The sequence below is a fragment of the Hemibagrus wyckioides genome, linkage group LG02 (assembly GCF_019097595.1).
Source record: "Hemibagrus wyckioides isolate EC202008001 linkage group LG02, SWU_Hwy_1.0, whole genome shotgun sequence".
Taxonomy (NCBI): Eukaryota; Metazoa; Chordata; class Actinopteri; order Siluriformes; family Bagridae; genus Hemibagrus; species Hemibagrus wyckioides.
This window is the reverse complement of record NC_080711.1, coordinates 2984823-3004434: the sequence shown is the minus strand read 5'-3', so window position 1 is coordinate 3004434 and position 19612 is coordinate 2984823. Positions and strand designations below refer to the sequence as shown.

General features: G+C 41.5%; 2 protein-coding genes and 1 long non-coding RNA gene across 4 annotated transcripts in view; 1 reads left to right on the top strand and 2 right to left on the bottom strand.

Moving 5' to 3' along the window:
- Positions 1–680: 680 nt before the first annotated feature.
- On the bottom strand, positions 681–13922 carry mpp2a (MAGUK p55 scaffold protein 2a). Of its 2 annotated transcripts, none has more exons than XM_058404938.1 (13): positions 13824–13922; positions 9429–9477; positions 8733–8830; positions 8468–8620; positions 8237–8386; positions 7768–7995; positions 6931–7062; positions 6374–6476; positions 5942–6010; positions 5041–5202; positions 4736–4938; positions 4523–4651; positions 681–4415 (listed from the first exon to the last, which is right to left on the bottom strand). In XM_058404938.1, the coding sequence occupies exons 1-13, from the start codon at positions 13854–13856 to the stop codon at positions 4239–4241; spliced, it is 1686 nt and encodes a 561-aa protein (XP_058260921.1). In that variant the 5' UTR covers positions 13857–13922; the 3' UTR covers positions 681–4238. The 2 variants fall into 2 exon arrangements, with proteins under 2 accessions (XP_058260921.1, XP_058260930.1); XM_058404947.1 differs by lacking the exon at positions 13824–13922 and adding an exon at positions 11423–13463.
- LOC131362740 (uncharacterized) overlaps positions 13322–19612 on the top strand; it is a 23745-nt gene continuing 17454 nt past the window's right edge. Inside the window, exons 1-2 of the long non-coding RNA XR_009206234.1 lie at positions 13322–13974; positions 15132–15709. This is a non-coding gene — a long non-coding RNA (uncharacterized LOC131362740). The remainder of the gene's footprint in view (positions 13975–15131; positions 15710–19612) is intronic.
- The window catches only part of pyya (peptide YYa), a 6655-nt gene continuing 2557 nt past the window's right edge, over positions 15515–19612 (bottom strand). The window contains exons 3-4 of the mRNA XM_058404959.1: positions 17208–17288; positions 15515–15687 (exon numbers count right to left, since the gene is read on the bottom strand). Coding sequence (XP_058260942.1) covers positions 15663–15687; positions 17208–17288 — 106 coding nt within the window. The 3' untranslated portion in view covers positions 15515–15662. The remainder of the gene's footprint in view (positions 15688–17207; positions 17289–19612) is intronic.

The window sequence follows — 19612 nt, the reverse complement described above, 5'->3', positions numbered from 1 at the left end:
TAGCACAACTCTTTATTAATGCTACATTTGTGTCGTATGTGGAAAAGCGTAATTCCCAGAATTTTGATTGTATATATTGGATCTAAGGAATCTGTCTTAAAACTGGGATTTTTGATAGATTATAATAGCTTATAATGTATGACCACTGATTCCTATGACTTTAGGTCTGCTACAGGTTAAGAAGATGATGCTAATACAAAATGTTGTAATGAAGAAAGTCATAGAAATTCTGCCCCCTTGTGGTTAAATAAATAAATAAATAAATAAATAGATAGATAGATAGATAGATAGATAGATAGATAGATAGATAGATAGATAGATAGATAGATAGATAGATAGATAGATAAATAAATAGGACGGTCTTTAGACGGCCTCAGCTTTATACCAAAACTCATTTGTCCATCATACCTTACATAACCTTTTTTTTTCGAGTGTCATAATCTAATTGTGAGACTTTTATAGACAAGTTTTAATGTTTTATAATTTCTCTGAGTCACTGTGCTCAAACATCCGAAAGTTATTGAAGGAGAGAAATTATGCCAAAGGTTTATTGACTTCATTGAACATCCACACAGACACATTCAAGGCTGGTGAACACCTATGAAAGGTCACGTGTCTCATGCTTCACATTTTACCTCAGAAATTTGCAAAAAAATTCACAGATGTCTTTTTTTGGGCCATTTATTTCAGAAAAAACATATCACAATCAGAACAGGACATGTGTAGCCTATACATTCACTGGAGCTACATTTTGTTGAAAATATCACGAAAACAAAAGACAGTAAGCTTTATTTCAAATTCCCCTTCGTTAATAAATAGCTGCCGGTATCCATGCTTTACAGCTTGCATGAATGAAGATGAGTGGATTGTCAGTATGGAGATCGTCACAGAGCAGATAACAACACGGCTAATTTGCTGTTTTTTTGCAAAGCGGTGGATGATTTAATGCCATGTTGAATAACACATGCAGTGCGGAAACACTTCACAGATGGCATGCACACTTTATTCTCTCCTCGTTACTCATCTATTGGTTCATCATCAACACGAAGTAAGCCACAACACTGCCACTGATCTGACATAACTGGAGGTTTCTGGTCAACTGAGCTGCTATATGTAATTATATATTATATTATATAATATAATCCATTCAATCTGTAGGGAAACAATAAAGATGCACTAAATTGCCAAAAGTTTTGGGACACCCCTCAAGTTATTGAGTTCAGGTGTTGTTTTTCAGGGGTTGGACTCGGCCCCTTAGTTCCAGTGAAAGGAACTCTTAATGCTTCAGCTTCATACCAAGACATTTTAGACAATTTCATACTTTGTGGGAACAGTTTGGGGATGACCCCTTCCCCTTGACTGGCCTGCACAGAGTCCTGACCTCAACCGCATAGAACTGAATTAGAGGGGAGACTGCGAGTCAGGCCAAAACTCAATGAATTGGAGGGGTGTCCAAATACTTTTGGCAATATAGTGTATAAATGTGGGATTTAAATACAAGCCTCCCTGGTTTGAAAAAGAAAAACACAATCCTATGCTACTACAGTTTGCACGTGCACGACGATTAAAGTTTATGAAGTTTAAGAAAGCACACTGAAGATGTAATAAAATAGAATTCGGTAGAAAAAACAGCAGACTATTAACTATTGCATTGGTCAATACTATAGGTTTATATCGTCTTCTTATAAAAACAGTGATGTGAGGATTGAATCTGGTTTCTATCTCAAGACTGATCCTTACAGAAAAGTCACGTGTGAATCGTCATGTGTTTGGATTTAATAAGAGCTTTCATATTTCACACAGGGCTTACATTTTGTATGTTTTTCCTCCATATGCTCATTTTTCATATCAATGGTGTGATTTTTCTCGTACGAATTAAACCATCCATGTTGTCCACGTGCGATTTCAGTTTGCCATCACGTGTGATTTTTCTGTAAGGGAAACTACAGTAGTGTCTGTAAATATGAGTCCACTACCAGGAACTGCTTTGATTTTAAAACATTTGGTCCATATAGTTTGGTCTTGGAGATTAAACAAAAAAACAAAACAAAACAAAAAAAATAATAATAAATAAATTAATTAATTAAATGTTATTTTAAATTACTTACATAAGTTAATTTAAAATACAATTAATTGAAATAAATTGGGTTAAAATAAAATAAAAAAAAAAGATTTAAAAAAGAAAAAAGAAAAAGAAGAAGAACCGGAAGTCGTGGAAGAACCGTGTTGCACCTGTACACGTGACTCCGGTAAGTCATGCGTGGCGAGCTGATTACTCCTCGTCGTGTTAGTGTTTTTAAGTAGACCACAATAAACACATCCATTTACTTCATGGTTTTCTTTTCAAGCCAAATTTAACAGCATTAACTTCATATTCATTCGCTAAGTATTTTCCCCATTTTATGCTAAAGCTCAGAATTTCAAAATGAGGGCTAATGTCACTAATCAATCCGTACCGGAAACACAATCTGTACTGCGTGGAATTGCTGCTGTTATATTATTAGTAGCACTATAACTACATTATAAATATCTGGCGTATAAATAAACTGTGGTAAATCGTTTCATCATAACAGACCAGAGGTAGACTCAGTTCCGCACATGCGCAGTACAAATCGTGTTTCTGGTACGGGTCAAGTAGTGACAGCTAACCTATTCTACACAGTTCCTGATTTCACAAAGAGCCTAACCTGAGCGTCTAACCTGGTCACGTGATCACGAAGCCGTTAATTGTCCTGCTAATGATGTCACATTACTTCCTTTGAAGTGTTTTGTCTCTAAAAAAACTCAGCTAACATGATTGTATTTGAAAAACGGGATCTTGCAGGAAGTTTGAAATGTTTGCTTTTACTTTTCCTTAAGCTCTTTAAAGTACGGAGTTTGGAATTAAACACCATCTTGGAGGACCAGCATCAGTCAGTCAGTCAATAAACCAATCAATCAGTCAACAAACCAACCCATCAGTCCTTCAATCAATCTATAAACCGAACAGTCAATCAATAAATCAGTCAATTGGTTTTACTTTTCCTAAAGCTCTTGAAAGGGCGGAGTTTGGAATTAACCACCATCTTGGAGGAGCAATCAGCATCAGTCAATCAGTCAGTCCATAAGTCAGTCAATCAATCAGTCAATCAATCAATCAATTAATAAGCCAATCAATCAGTTAACCAGTCGATCAACCAGTCAATAAATCAATCAGGTAGTGAATCAATCAATAAACCAATCAATCAGTTAATCAGTCAGTCAGTCAATAAACCAATCAATCAGTCAATAAACCAGTCAATCATACAATCAATCAATAAACCAATCAATCAGTCAATCAACCAATCAATCAGTCAGTCAGTCAGTCAGTCAGTCAATCAAAAATGGAAAGTGGACATGAGTTTCCTCAACTCTAACTCCTGCTCTCTGTGTTTTATTTCTCTGTAGAGTCGCTGGACTATTATCTGTAATAACGTCCAGTCAAACCAAACTGGACCAGACCGTACTGTTTTGCTGACCTCATGTGAAGGTGTTCATTAGACCCTGTTAATAAACGAGTGAACACTACTACCTCCTCATCCTCACAGCTATCAGAGTCTGCTGTTGTGTGTTGGCTCGCTTTATAAAACTTTCGGACCGTTTTCTGGAATTTTTTTCCATTGAACCTCTGCTTCTTTCTTTTTTCCTTGGCACTGGGATTTGTATATTTCAGCACTTCAGACGATCCAGTCACCCAAATCAGTACAGCTTCCATATGCTTTATGCTTCATCACCACCATCACCATCACCACCACCATCATCATCATCATCAGTGTTGTATTAGTTCACATTAGGAAGTGAAAACAAACAGTAAAGCAGTTCCTGGTAGTGGACTGTGTGTTTATCTCCCTGATGTATTAGTGCAAGAGTTTCGGACGTTGCTATAGTCCCTGCGCCTGTTAGCTGGTCATCGTGTACGTCTGTTATTAATTACGTGTCTCAAATCACACACTCAGGCTTATAAACACTGTAATAATCTGGAATATCGCTGATTGGAGCTTGTCGTGAGGCAGGGTTAAATTTCACTTCTAATCAAGTGATGTGTGATTTGAGACAGAGCCTACTTTTTTTTACACATATAGCGACGTGTGAAGGGCAGGTAGAAGCTACAAAACACACTCTCACTCAGTATAATAAATAAATAAATAAATAAATAAATAAATAAATAAATAAATAAACTTTCATGTAACTGAAATGAGTTTTGAATGAGGGATAGTTTTCTAAAACACCCAGCTGACCGGAACCCACTGCTGAACTCCGCTCAGCTTCTTCAGTGCAGCCTTCAGACCGCTGTAGGTCCTGTCCAGGCCGTCGTTTACGATGGTCAGGTCGAAGTAGTGTCCATACGCCTTCTTAATCCTCCAGCTATCATCCAGTATCCTGTTCAGCTCAGCATCCTGCCAGGAAGAAGATGGACACAGAGTTTTTCAGCGTTTGAGGTTTTTCAGACTTACAGAGATGAAGTTCGGCCATAAATAGAATGTTAATGTGGTGAGGCTCTCACCGTTAGCTCTTTGCTGACCACTCCGGCCTCGATGCCTGCTCTGTTCATGGATCTGAGCACCTCAAACTCTGGAGCATCAATGAAAACTACATAAGGCAGGAACTCTGATGTCCTTAAGATCTTCAGAGCCTAGACAAACGTATGTAACGATGAAGCTCGCATCTTCTTCATACAGCAGCGCATGATCCTTACTGAACTCGTTCTGTATCTCACCTGCGGGTGGACGTCCAGGATGCAGAGACGTCCTGCCTCGGCTACCTCGTGGATGGAGTCGATCTTGGTGCCGTACAGGTTTCCGTCATATTCGCCATGCTCCAGGTAACGACCTGCCTTTATGTCAGCCTCCATTTTGCTTCGGCTCGTGAAGGCGTACATCCTGCTCTCCCTCTCGCCTGCCTTAGGCTTCCTGGAAGTGTCTGAGGGATCAAGCAGCAACGTTTACGACTGATATTTCCAGGAAAATTTCATCAGAACTTTTAGGGTTAATATCTGCTATACTAATAGCAGCTTTTACTCACAGGGAATCGTGGTTCCGAACAGATGAGGATCCGAGACCAGGAGCTTGTTCTTTAAGCTGCGCCGGCCGACTCCCTGAGCTCCGATCAGAACCAGCGTTTTCCTCTTGAACGGAGGAACCTGGGCCACTTCCTCATAGATCATCAGCTCATGCATGTCAAAATCTGAGTGAGGCGAGAAGGGAAAGTGAAATATGGTCCAATCTAACACGATCTCCAGCATACGATCATATTAAATATCAGGGGATGGGTAAAGAGCGTTAATGTTATTTATTAGATCTTTAATCCTTAATTTTCTGAACACTGTGCTTGGATTGGATGCTTGGATGCTTTATTTGTTTGTAAAATAAATACACAGATCAGGCATAACATTATGACCACTTGCCTAATATTGTGTCGGTCCCCCTTTTGCTGCCAAAACAGCCCTGACCCGTCCTGCACTGTGTATTCTGACCCCTTTCTATCAGAACCAGCAATCTGAGCAACAGTAGCTCGTCTGTTGGATCAGATCACACGGGCCAGCCTTCTCTCCCCACGTGCATCAATGACCCTGTCGCCGGTTCACCACTGTTCCTTCCTTGGAACACTTTTGATAGATACTGACCACTGCAGACCCGGAACACCCCCACAAGAGCTGCAGCTTGCTCTGATATAGTGGTCTAGCCATCACAATTCGCCCCTTACTCTTGTCCATTTTTCCTGCTTCAAACACATCAACTTTGAGGACAAAATGTTGACTTGCTGCCTAATATATCCCACCCACTAACAGGTGCCATGATGAGGAGATACTCAGTCTTATTCACTTCACCTCTCACAATGTAATGGCTGATTTGTGTACATTGTAAAAAAAAGGGGGGTGGAGCTTCATTAATAGAATTCAAATTTGTTAAAACGGAGCACAAACCTGCGTTTTTGGTGGTCAGATACATCATTTTCTTCTTCTTCTTGCCTCCGATCCCGCTACACAGTGTACCTGAAACACAGCAGCGCTCGCTTCAGCTTTACACACCAAAAGCTCGAGATCGGGATGAACTCTGTGTCTGAACATTTCCTCTGAGGTGCAGCAACTTCAACTGAGACTACAGTAAGCCTTCAACCCAGATGTGTGTTTCTGTTGCAGCTGTATAAATATGGTTTCCTTCCCCAGTCTGATGCTCACCATTTATCTACAAATAGTCAAACATTCCTGATGTGTGTTCAATTTCCTGATGGAATCTCTCTCCAGTTTTACTTGTAGGTTCAGAGAAACAATTGTGTAAATATCTAAGAATATCTAAAACATGATGATGATGATGATGGCTGTAGATGGGATATTCCAGCAGAGGAACAGCGCTACCTGCTGGTGGGAGCTCCACATCTCTCTTCACAAACGCTTTCCTCTTCTCCTCCAGCAGCTGACTGGGGATGAGCCCGGCACGTCCTCCCTGAACCCGTCGAGCCTACACACACACACACACACACACACACACACTTCCATTACTCGCTCATCACCTTTTACAGCTCTGTGTATTAAATACTAAACTAGTAAAGTGGGCGTGTCCAGAGACAAAATTGAGATCTCCTTCATCTCTTATATTGATGAAGATGATGATGAAATTTATTCACCAGCAGCAAAATATTGCTTCATTTTAGCAGCACTTGGAATGCCACCTGCGCCACCTGCGGATAAAACTTGTTACTATGGCAACCAATAGCAGGAATAGTACAGCGACCGGACACTCGAGTAGCTTCCGTGTAAATCACAGCTAACAATATATAAATATAAATTAAAAGTTTACTTATTATCTATTTATAGTTACGTCTACCGTTGGGGCACGTCAGAAAAAGACGTTAGATGTACCATGTGTGTGTGTGTGTGTGTGTGTGAGGTCCATGACATCTTGCAAGTCGTACCTGCCACCAGTTGACGTCCTCCTGGTTGACGATCTGCAGAATGTCTCCGCTGTTGAACTGCAGTCCGGCTTCCTTACAGGGAATCAGGTTGTCGCTGGCCGGGTCGTAATTGAAATGGCACTTCACAAAGACCTGCAAGGAAGAAGGAAGAAAACCAGGCTGAGTTTACTGTCCTCAGACATTTCTGGAGAGATGTGGTACAGCGACCCCTGGAGCGGTGGCTCAGGGTTAAAGGTCATGCCAGGAAACCAGACGTAGGCAGCTTGTGCACATCCAGATGCTCTTCCCCTGGTTGGTGGTGCTGGTGGTGTGGACAGCCTGTGACCAGGAGCTGTGGACGGAACTTCTCGGAAACTATCACTCCGTCTCTGGACTGCCATCACAACGTCGGCTTCCAGCAGAAGGAAGTATTTAATAAACTCAGAAACTACACTGACCTACTAGTTCCTCAAGAGCTCTTGGTTGCTGTTGAAGAAAGGACATTATCAACAGTTACATTATCCAGTGTCCAGTGTCACCCAAATGAGGATTAGGTTCCCTTCTGAGCCTGGTTCCTCTCGAGGTTTCTTCCTCACCACCCTCACCTCAGGCTTCTCATTAGGGATAAAAGTTAGAGATAAACTTTACACTTTTCTATACTTCTGTAAAGCTGCTTTGAGAACATGTGCACTGTTAAAAGCGCAATACAAATAAACTGATTTGAATTGTTGTGTAAAATACGTCAAGCCTTCAAGCTCTGACACTGGAGTCTCCTCCTCCTCCTCATCGTGTAAATGTGTAAATGAGCCGTTACTATAGTTACGATGCTGGTGCGAAACTCCGACTCGGCATTGCTACCTGTCTGGGGGGCTGCGGCTCCTGGTAGCTGGGCAGGACTTTGAGCACGATGCTGCCACTGGCCTCCTGCAGCACCTCCTGGAGAACACGCGGGTCGTCCCCTACGTCCTTCCCGTTCACTTCCTTTATGATGTCCCCCACGTGGAGGAGCCCCTGCTGATCGATCATCCCACCGTGCAGGATCCGAGCGATCACCAGCTCTCCCTTCTCAATCCGGAAAGTCACGCCCTGGAGAGCGAGGAGTCAGGGAGATTACGTAACAATGTCTCCGCCCCTTTTCTGTCACTGGTTTGTTATTGTTAAATCTAAGATGTTTAATTATATATATAAATAATTAATTATACATATATATTACATGTGTACAGGATTGTGTTTAACCGAGTTTACTAGGACCCAGGGGAAATATTTCATGTGTTTTCTTGTAAGGCTCAGGTTCTGAACGTCATCGTGTATGTTGTTGAAGTCGTACCAGTTGTTCCCCGGCCACTTTGCGGATGCCCACCATGCGCACGGCGTCAGTGGGGACCGGAGGCAGGTTCAGTTCCACGGCAGCTTGTGGGCTCGGGGGAGGAGTTTCACATGTTTTAGAGGCCACCGAGTCGTGAGTCTCCAGGAGAGACTGCAAACCGAACACATCACGTCACACTCTCACACCTTACTCATAAAGATAGTTGCAGGTTTGTGTGTGAGGAGCATGTACCTGGAAATGGGGCTGGTTGAGGATGTTGGAGAGCTCGGCAGCCGTGTTACTGCGGTGTGTGATGGGACTCAGGTCCCTCAGGATGTCCTGCAGCAACTCTATGTTTTTGTCTCCCACCGCCTCGAGACGAGGTTCCTCCGGACTCTCTGCATTCTGTGGAACACACAGAACTTCTACGATATTGTGTGTGTGTGGGTGTGTGGGTGTGTGTGTGGGTGTGTGTGTGGGAGTGGGTGTGTGTGTGTGTTTTGTTTAGCAAACTCACCCCTGGACTTTCCATGATGCCTTTGAGGAAGATGAGGTCGAGGTCATTGGCGGTGGCGGAGCTGGTGCTGTCACTCAGAGCATCCACCTGCGACAGAACTAGAGAGAGAGAGAGAGAGAGAGAGGGAGAGAGAGGGAGGGAGGGGTGAGGGAATGGGGGAGCGAGAGAGGGAGAGGGAGAGGGGTGAGAGAGGAAGAGAGTGAGAGAGAGAGAGAAAGAGAGAGGGAGGAGTGAGAGGGGGGAGAGGGGAGAGAGGGGGAGGGGGAGGGTGGGACAGATGAGGGTGTGAGAGAGAGGGAGAAAGAGAGAGGGAGGAATGAGAGAGGGGGAGAGAGAAGGTGAGGGTGAGAGAGAGATTGAGAAATATATAGAGAGAAATAGGGAGAAATAGAGAGAGAGAGAGAAAGAGAGAGAGACAGAGAGGGAGGTTAACTTTTGCCATCAAACCTGTCACCAGTATAATGAGGACACACTAACAGATGTTTCAGTATCAGTTTTTAAATCAGATGAGAGAAAATCTTCATTTAGTTCAGACTGCACTTTCTGGGAGCAGATAGCTCCACCCCTCTGTGTGCAGTGATGAAGATGAACTCAGGAGTGTGTGATGAAGGCGATAAATTCTTCTCGCTGTAAGTGGACACTTGTGTGAGGATGATGAACACTTCTGAGTAAAAACGCTGGAACGTGAGGACTTACCAGGCTCTGTGTGAGTGGTGGCTACAGGCATGACGAGTCGATCTCCGATCTACAGAGAAAGATATAGAGAGAGAGAGAATGATGTGAGAGCGATGATAGCTCGGGGTTCAGCTCAGTCTGTGAAGCTCTTCTGTACACTTCATTAAACTCTCTCTCACACACACACACACACACACAGTTTGTGACACTGTGACACTGTGGAACGTGTCACTGATGGGGTTCCAGTCAGACGGAGTGTGACTTGGGTTCGTTCAGTATGTAACTGTGTAGAGGCGGGGTCATGGTCGAGGTCCTTGGTTACCATGGCAATGTGTTGAATTAGAAAACGAAGACTGCATTTTGCTGTGTGTGTGTGTGTGAGTGTGAGTGTTTGGGGGATCTGTTTTGATCTGATCCTGGTGATGACCCATTGGGGACATTTATTTGTTTATTTATTTGTTTGTTTGCTTATTTATTTATTCATTTGTTTATTAAAAAGTCAAACTATAATTTTTTTTTAGTTTTTATTTTTGGATTGTGATAATTAGCGTCATCAGTAATGTCAGTAGGAGATACTAAAAACAGGATGGTAACACACACACACACACACACAAAGGACACTATAATAGTGACCAGCAGGTGCTGGAGACAGAGAGAGACTCTGACAGGAAGTTTAAAAGCAGCTCTAATGAGCTTTCTGGTGCCGTTCCCTGATTCTCAGCTTGTTCTCTCTCTCTCTCTCTCTCTCTCTCTCACACACACACACACACACACACACACACGAACTGTGTCTCTACAAAACCTGAGGCGTTTGTTCCTCTCCAAAAACTGACTCTGTGTATACAGTTATAAATAAAGTGTGTGTGTGTGTGCGCGTGTGTGTGTGTGTGGAAACATTTGGAAACATTTTGAAAACACTGATTCAGATTAGAGGGATTAATTAGCCAGCACAAGCCTGAAGCCAGGTTACTGCTGCTGTGATATTTTATCCCCCAGTGCGTCTTTTATTAACTCCAGAAGAGAAAAAGAATAAATGAAGGAATAGCTGAAAGTTCCACAACGTTAGCTGTAGCTATAAACACACACACGACTCGCTCCGAGTCTCTAACACCACTGCAGCCTGGACTTGAAGGAGATATTTATATCCGAGTGTGTAGGGAGCCTCGGCAGGGTGAACGGGCCTGGGAGAACACACACACACACACACACACACCAGCTTCGATCCTGAGCTCATACGTATCCCTGCTAGTTAGCCAGATTTTGGTTGAAGGCAAATACAACACACTTCATCTCAGTAACAGATCGGCATCAACACATCCATGCTGGAGTGAAAGGAAAGATGGATAATCGCTAAATCGGAAAGTTTACAGCTGAAGGACTGTGTGTTCACCTGGAGTCAAAGGCTCCTGGATGGAATCTGTGCCAAAGGTCACCAAAGGTCATATGTCACTTGCTTAGGAGAGACGGACGATTTCGGAAGCTGTCATGCTTCCTAATGCTTTCTGACTAGCATTAGCATATATCTGTGTGCATCTTACAGCTAGTCCTCAAAAATTTGGGGGCGGTGGTAGCTCAAGTGGTTAAGGCTCATGGTTTTGACCGGAAGACCAGGATTCAAGCCCCAGCACCGCCGAGCTGCCACCACTGGGCCCTTGAGCAAAGCCCCCATCCCACCCTGCTCCAGGGGCGCTGCATCATGGCTGACCCTGCGCTCTGACCCCGACTCTCACGGATGGGATATGCAAAGAAAGAATTTCACTGTGCAGTAATGTATCTGTGACAAATAAAGACAATTTAACTGAAAATTCCTCTCTGTTAAATGGATTTGCTCAGACACACAGCACAGACCTCAGAAATTTCCACTTGCCTCCTTTTCTCAGTCGGAATGTGGGAACTCGTGTTAAAGTGGGTCAGATCAGTTCTCGAGATATATAAATAAATAAATAAATAAATAAATAAATGCATTGAGCTGCAGACGGAGATGTGCTGGAGTCGCATCCAGGGTGTATTCCCACCTCCCACACGGCGTTCCCGTGATAGACTCCGGCTCCACTGAGATCCCGGCCGGAGTGGAGTGAGCTTCTGAGACGGAGCTGTAGATCGTTCCGGAATGCTCTGATGTGAGCAGCAGAAGCTCTGTACAGTATCCTCCCTGACAAAGGGATTCGCTCCAGTTCCTTTCGGCTACGTGTGTCTACGACCTCAGCTCCCGGGGGAAAACCCCACAGGGGCAACACGGGAGTCTAGTCAGAATAAATATAGAGCACAAGACTCCGGTTATGTTCCTGAAGACGTTCCTGACCTTTCATTTTACTGCCAGAATGTACAGAATTCCATAAACAGATAGACAAATAGATAGATAAATAGATAGAGGGGTAGGTGGTTGGTACCTCATCAGATGGCTGTCACCAGTGCAAACAAAGGATTTTTTTCTTAAGAAGATTTTATGTTCAGTGGATGAATGGATAAGAAATAATAGCTGGATAAATGTATGAAGGAATAAAGAAATAAAGAGATGGATGGAAAAATGAATGGATGGATAGATGGATGAATAAAATGATGGATGGATTTATAAATGAATGAATGGATGGATAAATGGGTGGATGAAAGGATAAATGGATGGACTGATACATTGAGGAATGGAGGGATAAATGGATGGATGGATAAATTAAAGCATGGATGAATAAAATGATGGATAGGCTGATAGATGAATGGCTGGATGGAAGGATAAATGAAAGGATAGATGAACAGATAACTAGAAAGATTGACTGATAAATGAATGGTTGGATGGGTGGATGGACTGAAGAACGGATAGATAAATCGATGTATTGCAACTCAATAAACTCTACAACAAATAGAAAATTCTGGCATTTCTAATAATTGCTATATTGTGATCATCACACTCAGGTCTCCATCTCACACTCAGATCTCCATCTGCTCCTTGGGGCCCGGAACTCCACACCCCATCTGCCACCCTGACACACACACACACACACACAATGGCCGTGTGCTCTGTGAAGGCGTGTGCAGTTCATCGTCCTGTCTTATTTTCATGCTAATCTCCTGATATTCAGAGCTCAGTGGTGCGAGAAAATAGAAATCTCATTAATAACACTAAATCACGGACCCGTCTCACACACACACACACACACACTTCACTGATGACGGAGACAAACAAGTCGAATGTACAGTTGCATTTCCACATACTCCATTATGCAAATCACAGATGAATATGCAAATGAGCTCCCTGACTAAGCCGTTTTACTGGATGATTCATGGAAACAATATGCAAATGAGGTCTGAGCCAGAAGTTTAGAAATCTGTGGATACAAATCAGAGGGATATATGAACGTTAATGCGCTCGTTCTGACATGATATCGTTTCTATAGTAACAAAAGCAAAGGTCAAAGCATGTGATCGTGGTTAACATTTAAGGAAGGAGTCTCCAGTGTCACTTAACTGCTATAACAAGCTATAAACGGATAGTACCTAAATGTCTTTCTTTAATAAATAACACACTGCTGGTGTTGGCAGTAAAAGGACATCACACACTCACCCTGTCGTTTATTGATTATTTTCTCACAGCATTGCCTCGTGCATTGTTTTCCTGCTTACATAATATGCAAATGAGCCTCCGAACAAAGCTTACCCCATGTTAATCATCTACCTTCTGTTTACACCGTGATAACACCATGCTAACATTTCACCGCTGTGTGGGATTTTACAGCTCTGATATTGTCTAGAATATAGAAAACATGGTTTAAAAATATATAAATAAGATAAAAAGCACCTGCGTTTCAGACATGTCACTTACAGGACACAACGTGATCATGAATAATTCATGATATGCTAATATAACCGCGCAATATGGAGACATGATGTAGAGCTATTTATTTCTATTTTGTACAGTGTTTCTGTTTCTTTTTCCTCTCTCTCACTGTCTCTCTCTCCCTCTCTCATTTTCCTCTCTCTCTCTCCCTCTCTCTTTTTCCTCTCTCTGTCTCCCTCTCTCTTTTTCCTCTCTCTCTCCATCATCTCCTTATTTTCTTCATTTTCTGAGATTTCTCTCTCTCTCTCTCTCTCTCTCTGTGTCTGTCTCTCTCTCTTTCTCCCTCCCCCTCTCTCTCCATCATCTCTTTATTTTCTTCATTTTCTGAGATTATCTCTCTCTCTCTCTCTCTCTCTCTCTCGCTCTTTCTGGAAGAAAGAACAAAAGCATTCAGACGTGAGATGCTCGAGCGGACTGCACGCGCGCGCCCACCATAAACATGGACCCTGGGAACAACAACACAGCACGGGGAAAACACGCTGCCATGGCAACTGCCAGACCGTGCGTTCGTTTTAACCCAAACACACATAAACCATGTAAAAAATGAAAAAAAGGATGGAAGAAAGAAAGAAACGATCAAACTCTACCTGTCTGTATCCGGCGTCTGGATCCGTTAGCATGCGCGTGCGCGTGTTGTGTTGTCTTGCTCCGCGATGCGCTCGCGACCGAGATGCGCTCCGCTTTGTGGTCTTAAAGGGGCAACAGCAGGCTGAGGCTGAGGCTGGGGCTGAGTGCGAGGTGGGGCCCACCAGCTGATATCATGTCAGAACACTCATACCGCTTTAAATCGACACCACGCTCATTTAATAGCAGAAATATTCATCAGTTATTTCGAAAGATATTTATCTTTATTTATTTATAGAAAATTAACATATGTATATATAGTGATATATGGTTCATTAATTCATATGATTAAGCATTGTTTTTATTAGTGTATATATATATTACACACATTTTCATGTAATGCCTTTTTTTCGTATAGTAATATTATTTTTTAAAATTTATGTTTGTTTTGTCCTTTTACACACACACACACACACACACACACACACACACACACACACACTATTGTATGATCAAATCGCATTTTTTATGTTAATGTTATTAGTGTTTAGTTGCATGTATATACATGTAGTTGTTTTTTTAATATAAATATTAATAATATATAGGGATAAATGTTAGAGATTTAAATTTAAACTTTATTATTTTTTATACTATTTTATTATTGTCTATACTTCTGTAAAGCTGCTTAGAGTCCACTGTTAAAAGCATATAAATAAATAAAATTAAATAAAATGTAATTAATAATATAGAATAAATTATGTACACACTATACAGCTTTATAGTCTAAATTTAATTGTCTTTTCCGTATCATTTCAGTGCATATTTAGTCTGATTTCTTGATAATATGAACATTTCTGATCATTTCTGTTAACATGATTAAGATTTATTAATTTTTTTTTTTTATTTTAGTATATAAGCCTTAGATGATTAAAAATGGCTTTATTATGTTAATTATTTTGTATTATTTATTTATTTATTTAGGGTCATTTCAGAACTATAAAACAATGTGTACACAATAATATAAAAATAAAATAATTATAATTATTAAATAATTAATATATATAAAAATGTTATAAATATGAATAATATAAATGAATATAAATGATTTACAATTGTCCAGTTTCATGATTTATGTAATTTACACAAATATTGCATATAAATAATTTCTATATTTTAATGTCATTTGTGACATCCCTTCTTTTCCTTCCCTTTTTTCCCTCCCTCTCTTCCCTTCCTTCCTTCCTGCCCTCCCTCCATTCCTTCCTTCCCTCCCTTCCTTCTCTCCTTCCCTTCTTTCCACCCTTCCTTCCTTCCTTCCTTCCATCCCTCAGGAGTTTTTGTGATCATTGCCGCCAACAACTTTTTTTCAATTTTTCAATTTTTTTTTTTGAAGAAAACTATTTGTTGAAACCCCCATCATCTCCTACCAGTGAAGACACCTTCTCTGAAAGAAGCTAAGCTTTTTTTTTTTGGCTGAGAAACTGACCGATTTTTCTGTATTTCAATCACCAAGCAGCGTTAAATCACCATGGACTTCAGTAATAAGGATAAACTCCACATTAAAGATCCTTGTCCTTCTTTTTCTAACACTCAATCATTCCCACTCTCCTGCAAACACCAGCGTCTGAGACGTGACGTATCGTCATGTAAACCTTTAATCACAGTCAGTAATATGTACAAACAGAAAGAATAAATCCTCCGTTAAACACAGTGATGTTTTCAGAGACACGCTTTCTCTGTCTAGTAATAAATTATGTACAGTTCAATGGAGAGAAATGAGGAGGAGGAGGATGAAGAGCGACGGCAGGAGGCAGGCTCTGGAGCAGGAGGCACAGGAGACCAGCAGGGGGCAACAGTGAGCATCACCACATGAACGACTCCTCGTACCTGGAACACACCACCGCATGAGGTCAGTTTTCATTCTCAACATCAAACAAGCATTCTACATTCATAATAAATATTTTTAAATTTTATACAATATATTTTTTAATTTTTAATTATTTATTTTAATATATTCATTTCAATTATATTTGCTATTAATATTTTATTAATTAATATGTTATTAATATTTTATTTTATATTTTATTTAACTTATATAACTATGAAATTAATCAAAAAATATATAAATAAATTAATATAAATACAGTATAAATATCAACATGGTAAATTTAAATATACATAATAAAAATAACTAAAATAAAAATAATTAAAAATATAAAATTATAAATATTAAATAAAAAAAATATATAAAATATGATATAAAAAATACAAATAAATAAGCATAATAATAATTTTTGCATGTTTTGTTGCAATATGTTTAATTTATTCTTTACAGATAAAATATTCTGAACTATATCATATAATTGCTACACATTTATGAAGGACATAAACATTTAAAAATAATTAAAAATTCTTTATTTATTATTATATTGATTATTGATTTAGCATTTAATTGAGCATGTAGAAGATTTTCATTGCATTATCATTAAACAGAAAAATCACAGCTTGTAGATCTTTGTTTCCTCAAACTGTTTTCTCTTTTACTGCACTCCTTTACTCTCTCTCTCTCTCTCTCTCTCTCTCACTCTCCCTCCCTTTCTCTCTCTCTCTCTCTCTCTCTCTCTCCCCATGATCAGCTCAATTGAGTTTGCTGCACCTTTGAAGTCTGATTTAATGATGTGTTAAAATGTCACGGCCTCTCAGCTGTTCAGTGTGTGTCATGCGAGAGAGAGAGAGAGAGAGAGAGAGAGGGAGAGAAAGAGAGAGGGAAAGAGAGAGAGGATGTAAGAGAGAGAGAGGGAGAGGGAGAGGGGAGAGAGAGAGAGAGAGAGAGAAAGAGAGAGAGAGAGAGAGAGAGAAAGTGATGGGATGAGTGAGGGATGAGAACGCTAACTGTCCCATCTGTCCCTCTGAACTGCTCTCAGGTGTGAAAAATTCATGAAGTGAGGAATAAAGTCATTCCGATGTGTTGTTCTCGGACACGCCCACTCTGACCTCATGAAGTGATGCGTTTAATAATTAACCATAATAATTAACTGAACTCACACCCACACCCACCCACACCCACCCGCACACCTACCCACACACACACACACATCTCTCTGGAGTGTGACAGGACGGTGTGATAACCAGCTCGTCCCTGAGTGCTTTATGTTTTCTGTTTATTAAAGAACCTCACACTGTACACTTTTATACTCCTTTTATATTCCTTTTATAGTTATACAGTATTCAGTCCTGTGACACGTCCATGAAGGAAATTAGTTCCTGTTATCACTACTAAACACCACTAAAGTATAAGTCAGCTCTGAGTGTGTGTGTGTGTTTGTGTATGGGTGTGTGTGTGTGTGTGTGTGTGGATGGGTGTGTGTGTGTGTGTGTGTGTGTGTGTGGATGGGTGTGTGTCTCACCTTGATCGCTGGTTGTGCTCATTGCTGTCTCCGAACAGTAGGTCTGCCAGACTTGCCTCCTGAGTCGACCTCTTTCCATACCTGAGAGAGAGAGAGAGAGAGAGAGGGAGGGGGGACATGACAGAGGGAAAGAGAGAGGGGAGAGAGGAAGGGGGGGGGCGTGACAGGGGGAAAGAGATAGAGGGGGGGGGCAAGAGAGAGAAGGGGGGGGGTATATGACAGAGGGAAAGAGATGGGGGTATGACAGAGGGAAAGAGATAGAGGGGGTGAGGGGGAGAGGGGGGAGCGAGAGAGAGAGAGAGAGAGAGTTATTTTTCCCTCCCAAACATGACCTGAACTATCACAAAGTCTGACTCTCACTAATGAAAGAGTGCACACTCCTCTCCTCTCCTACACGCCTCTTTACTCTCTCTCTCTCTCTCTCTCTCTCTCCTCCGATGATGTCACTGTGAATAAAAACCCTGGACAGATGTGACAGGGACCAGTACAGAAACGTCCAGACGAGAGCGTAATTGGTCTGAAGTCGTGCAGCGGCTCTGTGTCTCTGTCAGGACGTGTGGAGAAAAGATGATACAGGGAGGAGCGATAAAAAGAAAAGGAACCAGCGGAAAAATGCAGGAGATGTGAGAGTGAAGCTGTAGGCGTTTGCTCTCGCTGAACCACCTCAGGCAACCTGTAGGGAAAGCTGAAAAGCTGGACCTCGACTGCGACTGCGTCTGCGTCTGCGTACGACCGGCTGCACCATGCTGAATAATGATGGACTGAGTGGTGTAATGAAGCTAAGACACTTTTCCCCTTGAAGCTGATTATTTCCTGTGTTTGACTGCAGTTACACCACAGCATTGTGGGCGGTCCGCGAGTCAACGTCCTGTTAACACTAACGTTCTAGCAGCTCTGACACTGGAGACTCTTTCCATAAACTCATCTCCTTATGGAAATCTATAAAAACTTTCATACATAATGTAACTTTAGGGATTAGTCTGTTTGCCTCACACTTCTTGGGGCTGGAGATTTCATTCCTACCTCCACCCTGTGTGTGGGCGGAGTTACCACGTTCTTCCCAGTGCCAGAACCTTCCCTCTAGGTTCCTTCTCTAGTTTAAAAGCTGAGTGGTGTCTGATTGTTGTCCTGCGATTGGTTGACCTCAACCTTGTGGCCCCAAGGGATAGACTCCACCTTCCCAGAGACACCAGTGCTACAAGAAGTGGATGTTTATGATGACTCCTGAATTCATACAAAGCATGAAGAGCACTGTTGCCAGGCAACCAGGAATAACGCTACTTTGCCTTATTACCAGTAACCTAGATGTTGGGCTAAAGTCTGACCACAAGTGGCACCAGTTGGCCGTTCAGCTGAGTCATGGTTGGTTTCTAGTGTCGAGCCAGCGCCATTTTCTCCACTTTTAGCTAGAGAGATATGAGTGATATATAACGACACACTGCTTCAGTCATAATGACATGCTAACACTGAGGTGAGAAAATTCTGACTTATTCGGATGAAAAGTCGCCATTAATGCCAGCAAAAAATCCTGCTTGAACAAAATTAGGTTAAAAAAAACATTTAGAAATTTTAACCTTACAACAGCTGACTGATGAGTGCTTTACTGATAAATTTAATAATAATTAAATACAAAATCCTCATCTATCTGCTTCAGTCCAGTTCAGTCTCTTTCCTCTTCTCCCCTTCCCTTGCTTGTTTTAAACTTTATTTGGTGTAAAGGTCAGAGAACGAGTTCTTTATGAAGCGCAGAAGCCCTTCACGTACGATGAGTCTTTCTCCTTCAAATGCCACAGAGGCGTTCTGAAAGCATCAGCGTGTAAATAAAGGTGTTCGGAGAGTCCGGGATCAAGCTCCCAGCAGCCAAATTTGCTTTGGATTGGATTTGGAAGCACTCAGCGTGCATATGCTGGGCTTTAATAGTCTCTGTGAGTGAACGAGCGACTCCGCCTGGCTTTTCGGAGCGAACCGTAATGATATTTTTGGCTCTGACTACACAGAGATGAGTGATGGATCCAGCGCAGGGTGTGACAGGAGATGGAGATGGAGGAGAACTCCGGGACTGTGGAGCTGAAGCTCTGTGGAGCTGAAGCTCTGTGCAGCTCTGTCTGTATGTTCATTTTGGGCTTGAACGTTACAGAAACCGTACATTAAACTTTATTAAACACCAGAGAGAAAATCTGAGCATCTATATTATATCTAAATAATTCTACACTATACTAGAAGCTAGAAATTCTATAAAAGTGCCTGAAAGACTATCTATAATACACCTGAAATGTCCAAGAATTCACAAACCCACATATAAGATTCCACAATGAATCTAAAGCCAGAAATTCTACATTACATCCCAAAAAATTAACTTTTATACTATATATTTTGTCTAAACTCAGAAAATCTCTCACATATCA